This window comes from Patiria miniata, unplaced genomic scaffold (genome assembly GCF_015706575.1).
Source record: "Patiria miniata isolate m_02_andy unplaced genomic scaffold, ASM1570657v1 HiC_scaffold_26, whole genome shotgun sequence".
NCBI classification, from domain to species: Eukaryota; Metazoa; Echinodermata; class Asteroidea; order Valvatida; family Asterinidae; genus Patiria; species Patiria miniata.
Genome location: NW_024037065.1, coordinates 6,405,881 through 6,418,958, shown reverse-complemented (window position 1 = coordinate 6,418,958; position 13,078 = coordinate 6,405,881). Strand labels below are relative to the sequence as shown.

Sequence of the window (13,078 nt, the reverse complement as noted above, 5' to 3'; positions counted from 1 at the left end):
AAGCATCATGAAATATTTATCAATATTCCAAGGACACAGAGCCCGTTTCTGCTTGCAGCATTTTTTTGGACAGGCTGTAACCTACAGTTAATACGCGGCTACTTCAACTGCAATGTGGGTGCAGACGAAATAATTTATGTTTGCAATTGTATGTCTTTGTTACGTAATATAGAAATATTTTTGCTGTAGTGATACATGACAATGCAGGGGATTGTATCCAGCAAATTGGAAGTTAACTTGCAGCTCCCATGTCTGTGATAAAACCATAATAATGGTCATAAAGTTCATACCTGGGCACGGCATTATTTCAATGTTTGGGTGTTAATGTTTTTGGAGAATGGGACACCTTCATCTCCCTATATTCCATTCTTGACTTGACAGTTGGATGGTTGATCTTCCCCTGAAGTCGATTCCCAACGGTACATTTAGCGAGCTGCCCAAACTCTCCTGGCTGTAAGTTTGATACGGTTCCTGTTTGTTTTTGTTGTCACAGCAGAGAGTGCAAGACCTGTTTGCATCATAAGCTTTGGCATCAATCTGCTTCTCTCCAAAATTACCGTTAACAATTTTCTTTTCTGCTTACACTCTGAAAACACTCTAGTTAAATTTGACTAGAACTCGGTCCAACTTGCACCAACTGACCCTATACAGTTTGACTAGGTGATTTTACAGCGTACAGTAACATTCCTTGAAGTAGCTGTTTAATTGATGTTAATCAGGTACATTTTTTAAACTCTCGTATTTAACAGACAAATCTTGTGTGTTTTAACAGAAATACACGTGATTGAAATTGATGTCTTTTTAGTGTTCTTCTCTTTTGTTTGCAAATCGTAGACATTCAATTGCCTAACTTAACTTCAGCTCGATGATACAGTGATTTTGGCTTAAACATCATTCGTCTTCAACGTGCAACAAGATCCACTAAAATGTGACGTGAGAAATGTATTTATCCATGCAAAAGCTTGTTTATTAAGGTAGAACCTGCGATAGTACACTTCACACCCTATATACAGCCATTTTGTCTCGCGAATAAAGTTTATAATTATGATGTTTGATTTGACATCAATATCCGTGATGTAAGTCTCAAGTTGATTCCCCATTCTTTTTTTTAGATCATCTGTTAGGTTTATTTCGTGTTTATATTGGATATAAAAAAAACATGAGGTCGCTTCAAGCTCTATCCAATATCCAATATTATACAAACTTTATTGTCGTTGTTGATGAATAGCCGCTGCAGTAACGAATATGCTTGTAACCTGACTTTTAGCTCGTTAACATGTGTAAGCGATTTAATGTGAACCACACAAATTCTCTGACCGATGGGTTTTGTCATTGGCTGTATTCACTCATATAATTTCCATGTGCTAGTCCCCAACACGATTTTAGAGCCACAGCAGATACTGCAAACCTGCAACAAAACACTTCGGAAAAAACACCAAATGCGATCAAGCTAAATGAGTCGTTTGTCGACCCCGGTCATTTTTTTTTTTTTTTATAGATTTGAAAAGAGCACAATCTGAGCATTACTGCTGTGAAAACCGCATGCTGGTACCATCTTTAGTTAAAAAATGATGGAAGTCGGAACACCAAGAGATGTGATGAAGTGGTGTGATAAAGTGGTCCTATTTTGGCCTGTATCTCCAAATGAAAATTCCGGACAACGACTCATGTAGCTTGATCGCATCATTTTTATTTTGTTTTTAATTACCAGGTATTATTTATTTCAACACTTTGTTTTCTTCCACTTTTTGCCTTTATTGCGAGCGCTGTTGTGCTTCTATTTTGCGGTAATTCAATTAATCTTTGTTCATGTAGTTATTATTGACTTTGTAGTGCATGTTTTTTGTAATTCGTATTCAACTATTGACTTTTCACGAATCAACCACACATTTAATGTGCCTCGATGGCAATAAAATCAATCTACATATAGACCTATGCAATGTTAAAAAGAAACTGAAATGGGAAATTTACGTTCATATATTACGTACAGGCAGTTTAACTGAATAGAGATTACTCTAATTTGAATGGAACATTATACTATAAAAGTACTATTAACACAAGTCTAAAAGATTCTGTTGTATATTTCAGCTTTGTTTATACTCTCCATTTGATTCAACAGTAATATGTGGAATCTTCCGCTCGTGTCGATTTCCGCAGGTACATTCACAGGACTTTCCAATCTCCATTACATGTAAGTTAGATATCCTTCGTATCTTGTAGATGTTGTCGGCTAATTATACTTCAATCTTTATTAGGATCTTAAACTATTTATAATTTATGAGAACCAATCTCATTCCCACTGAAGCCATCAATAACCATTTTTAATAACTTGTAAAAAAGAGGATTTTTCGGTCTTTTGTTTTTGGTTTGTACAAAACAATTGAACAACCTGATAAATACAAACAAGTTATGTATTGGACATTTGTGATATTTAAGTAATATCAATCGGCGTGCAACCAGATCGTATAACGTGTACCTTCCACCACAACGTGGGTTCCAAAATAAAAGTATGTGTTTAAAATGTGATGTCTTTGGAAGGTAACTTAGAAATAATTTGGTGAACCGGGTGTGCCCCCCAAAAGGTAAAACACGAACAATGAACAAGATATGAACTTCATGGCTATTGTGATGGTGTTATCATAAACATCACCAGTTATAGTTACACATAACCAGAGGAATGCATCCAGGATATCACTAGAAACTAGCTTTAATCATAAAACCATAATAATTGTCAAAAGGTACCTATTCGGTCACATTTTCCCAGTGTTTGTGTATTTTTGAGGGGGGGGGGGAAGAAACACCCGTAAATTTCAACCCACTTTCTCTTCTTTACTTGACAGTTGGATGTACGATCTTCCTCTAGAGTCGATTCCTGCCGGTACATTTAGCAGGCTGCCCAAACTCACCAGGCTGTAAGTTTTATACGGCTCCTGCCAGTTTGTTTTTGTAGTTCACAGCAGACAGTGCAAGCTTTATTTGCGTCATAAGCTTTGGCAACAATCTGACTCTCTTCAAAATTACCGTGAACCAATTTCTTTTGAGTTAGACTAACATTCCTTAAAGCAGCTGGTTAAAACCTTCAATAAGACTTCAATGGCGGGGGAGGGGGAATCAGGTTTTTACTTTGATCTAACAAATAATAAAACTTATTGTCACAATTGTATGGGTTTGATACAAAACATGTGATTATTAAAGATAGCGGTCTTTGGAGTGATACGTTTTCAAATAAGCACACATTATTTCGCTTAACAAACTCCAGCTTGATGAGACAAGACAAGATATGTATTCGGCCAAGTATGAGCTTGTAATTATGGTACAACTTGTGTGAGTCCCTCGTACACTTCACACGCTATAGCTACATAGCCATTTTGTTTCATGAGAGAGGCCTATCATTGGTTTTCCTGCAAAATTGCGGAAAAGGCCTTTGCTTTAGCTCTGATTTTTTTTTGATTTTTTACTTCCCTCTTCTTTTTGTTCTATCCAAAATCCCGAATAAATTTTGTACACGATTTGTTGGCATTCACTTTGGGCATCGATTCTTGTCACATCGTTTTAAGATAGCATTAGCATAGTCCCTATATAGTCAGCGGCGTAGCTACGGGGGCGTGGGAGAACATAGAAGTTATGGCAAAAATACTATTTTTGACCAAATATTGGCCAAAAAAAAAAAAATGTTGTCATAAGGTTAATGTGCAATCTGGGCCAATGTGAACAACCAGATTCAGATTCAGTACTATCGAACTAGTAAAGTTGACCTTAAGGCCAAAAAAAAGGTCTCCGGTTTCTGGTATGGAGCTTGCCCAAAAAGTGGTGCGGCGACGCGGCTTTTTCTTTCTTTTTTTTTACCTGTTTTTTTTTTGCTTCAAATGTCGGCTGATGACTGCAAATGGTGCCCGACTAAACTTAGTGCAAATATAATGGGAGTCCAGAGGGGCCACATAAAGCTTATTCTCGATCATAACCCCATCTAAAAACACGTTAAAATTGTGCAGCAGCAGGATTCCAGTCAAACCAGTGAGTTTGGCGGTTTTGAGACATCATCTTTTATTGAGAAAAAAAAAATCATTTTGCCGATGCGCATGGCTACGGCGACGCGCGCGCATACCAGAAACCGGAGACTTTTTTTTGGCCTAACGTAAGTTGACACCAGAAAGTTAAGTTCTAGACCTGATACAGATTTTGGCCAATTGCCTACACATCGCACCGTATTGCTACACAGGCAGTTTGTAAGTAAGGACTATACAGGGTGAGTCAAAAAAGCGGAACCCAAACCCCCTTAAATAAATTTCATATTAAAAAAAATAAGTATCTGCAAAAATAATAATAAAGCCAATTTCATACTACTTTTAGATGAAAAAAAAATACTGAAATTGCTCAATCCGTTCAAAGAATATCACCATTGAAACGCAATGTATTGTGTGTTTTGACTGATGGGTTTCATTCAGAGTCGTCATTCATACAATTTCTTCTATGCTAGTCCCCCGATACAATTTCAGAGTCATAGCAGATACTGCGAACTTGCTACAAAAAAAATTCTGGGAAAAAAACCAGTTCATTTGTTTTTTAAATATATATTTCGTTTGTTTATTTCTAATATTCTTATTGGACTGTTTTTTTTTTTTAAAGAATAAACCTTAGCTACTATCCTCATGGACCACAGTGACACATTTTATTATCCATCGAGGGGAGAAATATGCAGTCTAAATGCTAAAATGAAAAGGAAATGGAAAATTTACCTCCATACCCTTCGGACAGTTTAACCGAATAGAGACTACAATAATTTGACAGAAAAAATATACTTGAACACAAAACATGTAGTATTATTCACACCAATCTAAGTGTGAAGATTTTGTTGTGTATTTCAGCTTTGTTATATTTTCCATTTGATTCAACAGTTTCATGAGGAAGTTTGCGGTCGTGTCGATTTCCGCTGGTGCATTTCGAGGACTCTCCAACCTCAAATTGCTGTACGTTTTATACAGCTCATATCTTGTTTGTTTTGAAGAGTAAATATGTCCTGCAAGCTGTATTTGATCCTTAAACTGTCTAAATATTAACCAATCTGCTTCTCACAAAGTTTCTTTGAACCCTTTTAATTATTTTTAAAATCATATGGTATTTTGTTTCGGTCATTTCTTTTTGGATTGTACAAAAACAGTTGAATAACTTAATAAATACGTACACGTGATGTAATGGACATTTGTGAGGTTTAAGTAATATCAATCAGCTGTCTCGCTGACCATTTTCAGACTTATTTACTTTTAAAACTGGACCCCAGTTTGACAGATTTCCCTCACTGGTCCAGTATCTTTCCTGTCCCCACCTTTTTCGGAAATTCTTAACGTGCAACATAAATTGGAGCCTGTTCTTTTCATTCAGTCTGCTATTAAATACAACCATACCCTTGAAGACGTCTGAACATGCTAGGAATGTGAAATGCGTATGGCAGAAACGTTATTTTCTTCTCCAATATGAGCAATCTTCAATCGGGAACTTACAATATTGATTAAAAAAAAAATTGTATACATGTAACAGATCGTAATAACTGTTACTTCCACAACAGTGTGTGTTTCAAACGCAATAATATTACAATTACATGTATAAATATGTTTGCAATGTGATATCTTTGGAATGAAATTAGAAATATTTTGATGAACAGGGTGTCCCCAAAAAGGCAAACAACGAACAAGTTATGACCTAAACGACCATAATTTTGGTTTTTATCACAAACTTAGTAACTTCGTGATACATGAGCATGCAGGGGGTACGTATTGGGAATTGGCTTATTGGAATCATCAAGTACAAATTTGGGGTCACATTGTCCCAATGTTTAGGTGTTGCCTTTTGGGGGCAACGGGCCAGCCTATACATGTATATATTATTTCATTATTTGTTCTCCGTTTATTCTTTTCTCGACCTGACAGTCAGATTGACAATTTTCCTCTGGAGTCGATTCCCAACGGTGCATTTACCGAACTGCCCTCTCTCGACAGACTGTAAGTTTGATACGCTTCTTGTTTCGTTGTTGCAGTGCAGGCCCTATTTTCATCATAAAAGCTTTGGCATCAATCTGCATGAATCTGCATGTCAACAGTTACCGTTAACCATTTATTTGGAGTGTGAGCTGTATTCCTTAAAGTAGCTGGTTAATTCCAAAGTTTTTAATCAAAAGGTAATTAGGTATTTTAATATTTTTCATTTGATTTTCACAGGCAATAAACTTATTGTCATAGTTCTGTGAGTTTAATAGAAATGCACTTTCGTAAATCGCTGGTTAACGCACAAATTCTGTCTCAACTTCGGCTTGATGATAGTTACAGTGACATGGCTTTATAACATTCGTCTGATTCAAACTGCAACAAGACCCCCAAAATGCGGCACAAGGTGTCGAGAAATGTATTTGTCCATGTATGAGCTCGCTGTTTGGTAGAACTTTGTGAGAGTCCCTCGTTCACTTCACACCCAATTGCTATATAGTCATTTTTGTCTCACTAATGAGATCTATTATGTCTAATTGAAGAGCAATACCATTCCAATTTCCAATCGATGTTGATTTTAATAATCAAGTAAGTAATATATGCTTGTATGTATCCCATTGTGTTTCTTTCCACGTGTTGTGTTTATAGCCAGCACTGTTGTGATTCATTCAAGTATTCTTTTTTCATGCATTTATTATTATTTTTGCATTGCATGCTATTTCTAATATCCTTATTCAACATTTAATTTATTCAACAATTTTAACTTAACGACTCTCTTCGTGGACGGCACGTTTAATATCCCTCGATGGGAGTAATTAATTAATCTAAGTCTGTCTAATATTTAAATGAAAATGAAAATAGAAAAATACAGGCAGTTTACCGATTAGATATTCAACCTGATTTTCCTTTATATTTTTAGTCCTTTTGCAGGGATATTTTGTTGCCTTTTTGGTTTTTACGCTAATGCAAATGTCCTCAATGTCCTCAAGAAACCTCATTGTTACAGTTATTTCAGCACCAATTTGCCGGCATTTAAAAATTTTTGTTAATGCAAATGTTCTTTTCTTTGATGATTCATTGTTGTGTCAGCACACGGCAGTAAGTCAATGAGCAAACTTTTCTTACAGAAGTTTTCCATGCGCACATTTTTGGGTTCACAATTTGAAACAGAAACCCCTAAACTGAAAAGCGTCTTCCTAAAATGACATCACAGCAACAGCGCCCTCAGTTGCCAGGAAAAGCATGGAAACTTGTCAATGTTTAAAGAAAAGCACTGAATAAATAGACCAAAAAAAGAGAATGTCAAATAGTTTTATACATTTTAAAGAGGCAGAAAGTTGCACAAAATAAGTTACTGCCAATTTTTTTAATTTCATGGACCCTTTTAAAAAAATGTTGTGTGTTTCTGCTTCGTATTCTCCATTTGATTTGACAGTTATCTGCTAAATCTACCACTCGTGTCGATTTTCGCCAATACATTTAGAGGACTTTCCAATCTCCGAACCCTGTAAGTTTGAAATGCTTCGTATTTTGTTGGTGTTAAAGAGAATATATCCCGCAAGCTACATTTGGATTTTCAAACTATCTAAATAGAAACCAATCTCACTCTCGCAAAGACGTTAATAGGACATTACGTCCTGGAAAGCACCCAATTGGGTTACAGAACGCGTTTTAAACGACATTCATAAATACCTAAGACAGTTTACGCATTCCTATTGGTCGAGAGCCCCTCACGTGGCCAGTCTTAAACGGATGATAAAGACATGGCTAGCTGGTCTTAAACACTTTTCCAGTGTCACAATAAAATGTGGACTCCTAAAAATCCAGTGCCCCTTATCGTTTCATTGGTTGAACGTTCACAATCCTCACGTAGGCATGCGCAACACTACCAGGGAGTTGGAATTTTATAGTTCTAAATTCAAAACGCAACGCCCCAGGTGCGTTCTGCGCGACATCGCGTAGAACATGATACGCGCACGTCAATCTCCATAAAAGGGTTGTTTACATCTTACTCGCCAGCGGAACACTCCATTATTTTGCAGGAGGGATGTTTAAAAAAGCTTAAAGTGAGTTTGTTGAACAAAATCGGGATGTTTTGAACGAATTATATGATTTTTTTTTACCGAAAAGGTATTTATGAATGGGAATAAATATGTGCTCCGTCGGTATTTATCACTCTGTTTAATACCACTTAGAGTCTGGGTGCTGATAATTACCCTCGCCTCCGGCTCGGGTAATTACCACTACCCAGACTCTAAGTGGTATTAAACAGAATGATAAAAACCTCCGGAGCACACATTTATTCCCTTATTAAATTACAATGTAACTGGAAAGAGCATTTAAAAGTATAGAATACAAATGCCCACACAACCATCCTTAATAAACTGGGCGTTCTTGTATTATTCTTTCGAGAACGAATTTTGGGGGTCAAAACATTACTCAAAAATCGAGCTGTTGGTTGCTAGTCGTGAATCCTGCCGCAGATTTTTCCTTCCCTGCATCGCATTCTGCGGACGTGCAAGAAACAACATGTGTATATTGGTGCTGTGTGTATAATGTGTCACACACAATGTGTACCGTGCATTGCATGGACATGTGTGGAAATACGTAATGCATATGCCACAAAATGTCCACCCAGACTTTTTTTTTGTCAGGAAGAGTGCAACATTAGGAGGATTTTCCTTCAGTCATACCTTTGAAATAGGATACGGAAACAATCAAAAACAGACAATTTTAGTGGATTTCAGGCCGTAGTGTCTCTTTAATAAAATATTTTGCAGTGCATTTCAACTTTGTTATATTCTCCATTCGATTTGACAGTCGTCTGATAAATCTTCCGCTCGTGTCGATCCCAGAGGGTGCGTTTGGTGGACTCTTCTGTCTCAAAACCCTGTAAGTTTGATATTGTTCCCAAATACCGGACTATGTATTTACAAGTTTTCAACCCAATTAGCCTTGTATAGATCGCTAGATATATAACATGCCCATTTAAGATGATTAAACATGACCCGTGACCATGATTTCTTTAAAACCTTCTTTAACCAACATTATATAAGGGTAATATAAATCAGTTGATGACGTCATCATGATGTCACTTCAGGGTTTAAATTCCATTGTCATTATCTACTTACCCACGAAGTTTCATAACGATCGAATATTTTCTTATATGCATATAAAACAAAATCCATTTTGATGACTTCATGATGATGTCAAACATTTCTTCGAAATTTCGTGCATATATATAGAATTATCTATAACGTAACGTACCCAATACACAACTAATTTTGTGGCTTGTTTGGTGGTTCTTGAGATATGCAGATAAGATAAAAACTATTGAAGAAAACGATACCGTCGTCATTAAGTCATTTCAATTTTGGTATATTACTAATCCCTGATTATGTATATACAAAGTTTCAACCCAATCGGCCTTGTCGTTCTAGATATATAGGCTGTAAAATATTACATATTTAACATGACGTTACATCACATGATACGTGTTGACGTCATCATGACGACTGCAATGGAAATAAGTTTAAGTTATCCCTGCTTTTTCCGCTGAATGGGGGACTCTCTATTTTTAATTCTTAATGTACAAATCTAGACAATTTGTTTTCTTGTTAAATCTTAACTGTTTAATCTAAACTGTCCATCTTCGCGGACCATCTTTGCTTCGACGGATTGATCGTTAAATAAATGACATGTTTGAAAGGAAGAGAGCAGTAGGCTGGTTGCTTCAAATATGGATTTCGAGTATGCCTATTTTCGTGAAGTGTCAATACCATGTTCGACATCTGATCTTTTTCAGTGTCATGCGTAATGTGTCAGGCACGTTGACTAAGCTTGGTAAGGTCGCCGCTGATGGGTTACCAGCCTTGCTACGAGCGTAAGTCATTGAGTTGCTCGTAAAGTAAAATCGATTGCAATATAATTTTCTCAAACGCGGATAACGCTGCCTGGGAAAGCAATTTTTTTTTTGGGGGGGGGGGTCCGTACCCAAGTTCATGCCAGTTCATTAGAGGCAGCATCGAATACTATATGCCGTTCTAACAAGAAATGTGTTAATGTACTGTATATAATGTTCTATAAACGTTTGTTTAATTTTCAGACACGTTGATGAGTACCGTGTTTGCTGTGCCCTATCCAAGTTGCATCACTTTTCTATCGAGCAAAGTTGTTCAACTGTAAAGCGTAGACCAGATTTGAATCTGTGCGACAGCCTTATGCCAAATAGCATCCTACGAGCGGTGTTGTGGGCATTGGGACTAAGCGCGCTTATTGGTAATTTGTGTGTCCTGATTTGGAGGCTTACACAGAAAGGGGTCGGAGGGGGTAAAAAAACGCTCTCCTTTATGGTAGGAAATCTGGCCATGGCAGACTTCATGATGGGTGTGTACATGTTAATCATAGCTGGTGCAGATCTTTCATTTGGCGATGACTACTTTCTCGTGGCCCCTGAATGGCGCTCCAGCATAATGTGTAAACTTGCTGGAGTCTTGTCCGTTCTGTCCAGCGAGGCTTCGGTGTTTTTTGTGACACTCATCAGCGTGGACTGCTTCCTAGGCATTGTCTTTCCGTGGAAAAACTTCTCTCTGGGAACGAAATCAACAACAGTCATTATTGTTGTCTTATGGTTTCTGGCACTTTGTCTGAGTATCGTGCCGACACTTTCATTGGGGTCCGATTCTGATGTATATGGACTTTCGGATGTTTGTATCGGCCTTCCTCTCACCACTAAGGCATCTGGTGTGACCACGTTTGGTAAGAAGTACACTGATCGATGGGGGTGGAAATGGGGCATGGACATTTCACAAACCACGGGTGAGAAACCATCTTGGATTCTGTCAATCATTCTCTTCCTTGGCGTCAATCTGGTTTCGTTTCTCCTTGTCCTGTGTTGCTACGTCGCCATCTTCATCAGTGTCAAGCGGACGGCCAGTGCTGTCCGAACGAATGCCCATCGGGAGCGTGAAGTCAAAATGGCAGCCAAGATGGCGCTGATCGTGATGACGGATTTCTGCTGTTGGATGCCAATAATCATCCTGGGGATTCTGTCTCAGACGGGAACAGTCAGTCTATCCACCGAGGTGTATGCATGGGTTGTGGTTCTGGGTCTTCCACTCAACTCGTCCCTCAATCCTTTCCTTTACACTTTCTTCACAGTTTGTTGCGCGACTAAACCAAAGGCAAAAGCACCGAAAAGGAATCAACTTGAACTAACCAATATGAACAAAGTTCAACAAACACAAAAGCAGTAGTGGATACGGGGGGGGGGGGGGGTGTTAAGACAGTCTCCCCCGGTAAAAAAAAGGGCATGCACAAAAGTAGCACATCATGACCTGTTTAATACGCCTACCTCCCCGACAACTAACCCCTCCCCTTGAGCCAAAGCTGGATTCGCATCTGCAAACGTACAAAATACTGAGGTTTGACTCGCATCATATAGGGCTGAAAATTTCTACCAAATGATTCCTGTAGGCCTACCTGAAATGATATGAATTAAATTATTACACAGATGTCCGTTTTTACATATATAGTGATTCCTACATGAAATGATATGAAAATGGAAGTGGCTTATAGAGCTGTGTAAAAGCCATTGCAAAATCTTACCCTGGTGTCAAGCCAAGGAATATTTGTAATCCACATACTTTTATCATCAATTTTTTATGAAAACCGGGACGTCCTGTTTCACGAAATCCTAAGTTTGTGAAAGCAGGTAGGGTGCTGTAACGGTTCCATTTCTTTCATTGACTGAGGATTTAGCAAACTGTTCATTCCAGTAAAGACGATAATTATTATAAAAGGCTTTTTCTGATTGTGACCAAGACCTCACAGATGTCATCATATAACGTGCGTGTGTTGTTCAGATGGTGTTCTTATCTTTGCGTTTGGTGCTACACGCATTTTGATTGTTGGCATGGGCGTCGCCAGGATTTTTTCTAGAGGGGGGCAAAACATATTTTTCCCAACAAAATTCTATCAAATACTATGACTTCGCGCCTCTGGGTTTTTTTCTTTTCTTTTCTTTTCTTCTTCTTCTTTTGTTTGCTTTTCCGGGGGGGGGGGCAACCTTTCACCCCCCCCCCTCGCAACGCCCATGATTGTTGGTCATGTTTGTTCGCTTGTGGAGGTACTTTTTCGTCAATTTCGGGCTGATCGAAGGTGTCTCCAGGAAACATTCAATGAGGGCGCTCTGTAAGGTTAAGGGCCTATCCCCCCCCCCAATCAACACCGCCATTGTATTTCTCGATGATGTCATTTCTTAAGTTTCAAGTAAATAAAAACATCAATTTTTGCAAATGGCAGAAATTCGCTAAATGCATCATTCGTTGAATGTTATAATACAGCGGTGCATGCATTTGGCGAATATCTTTAAATGCTCTTAATTAATGTATTAAAATAATGTCACAATTTCAAAAAGCATGGTATGTCCTGATAGCTGAGGGCGCTGCTTCTGTGACGTCACTTGAGGCAAACACTTTATATTTTTAATTATCTAAGAACAATGAAACAAAAATGTAGTCCATTCATTAATTTTATAGCTCGTTGACTTGCTGTCGGAGACTAAATGAACACAGACATTTATACGAGAAATAGAGGATTGACACAACACTAAACCGAAGCTTCAGGCAAGTTTAAATGCTGATTCAACTTTGACATTGTGTATATATACATTCTACGATCACGATTGCATATACAAAATATTCGCATATGGCAAAAAAAGAAGAATATTTGTATATCTTGACCATCATACTTTGAAACTCTTGTGACAATATTTTTTTTCATTCTAAACTTTTGCATGAAGAGTGACATTGCAAGAAGCCTGTGATTATTGGATTTAAAAATATAGGTCGGTTGGTTATGTCTTATTTATGGTAATTTCAATATGACCATTCATGTATAAAAAGTGTAATGCGTACGCCTTTGAAATTTGCTGTATAAAATGCAATAGTTTAATATTAGTGAAGTCGATTTTAATTACAGGTATTTGTTTATGTATTGTGGCTTAAAAGTGAAACAGAGAATATTAACTGTACAGTATACATGTACACCGCCCCCCTCTGGCCGCCAACAATTTCTATCCATAAAATCAACACAATGTA

General features: G+C 37.7%; 1 protein-coding gene across 1 annotated transcript; it reads left to right on the top strand.

Moving 5' to 3' along the window:
* The first annotated feature begins 9,787 nt into the window (after nt 1-9,787).
* On the top strand, nt 9,788-11,233 carry LOC119733920 (G-protein coupled receptor GRL101-like). The gene is made up of 2 exons (XM_038207283.1): nt 9,788-9,861; nt 10,084-11,233. The coding sequence occupies exons 1-2, from the start codon at nt 9,788-9,790 to the stop codon at nt 11,231-11,233; spliced, it is 1,224 nt and encodes a 407-aa protein (XP_038063211.1).
* Nucleotides 11,234-13,078: the final 1,845 nt, after the last annotated feature.

Coding starts and splice junctions, on each gene's coding strand:
- LOC119733920 (XM_038207283.1), top strand. CDS start 9,788: ATGCGTAATGTGTCAGGCACGTTGACTAAGCTTGGTAAGGTCGCCGCT. Junction 9,862..10,083: donor TTACCAGCCTTGCTACGAGC/GTAAGTCATTGA, acceptor TTTAATTTTCAG/ACACGTTGATGAGTACCGTG.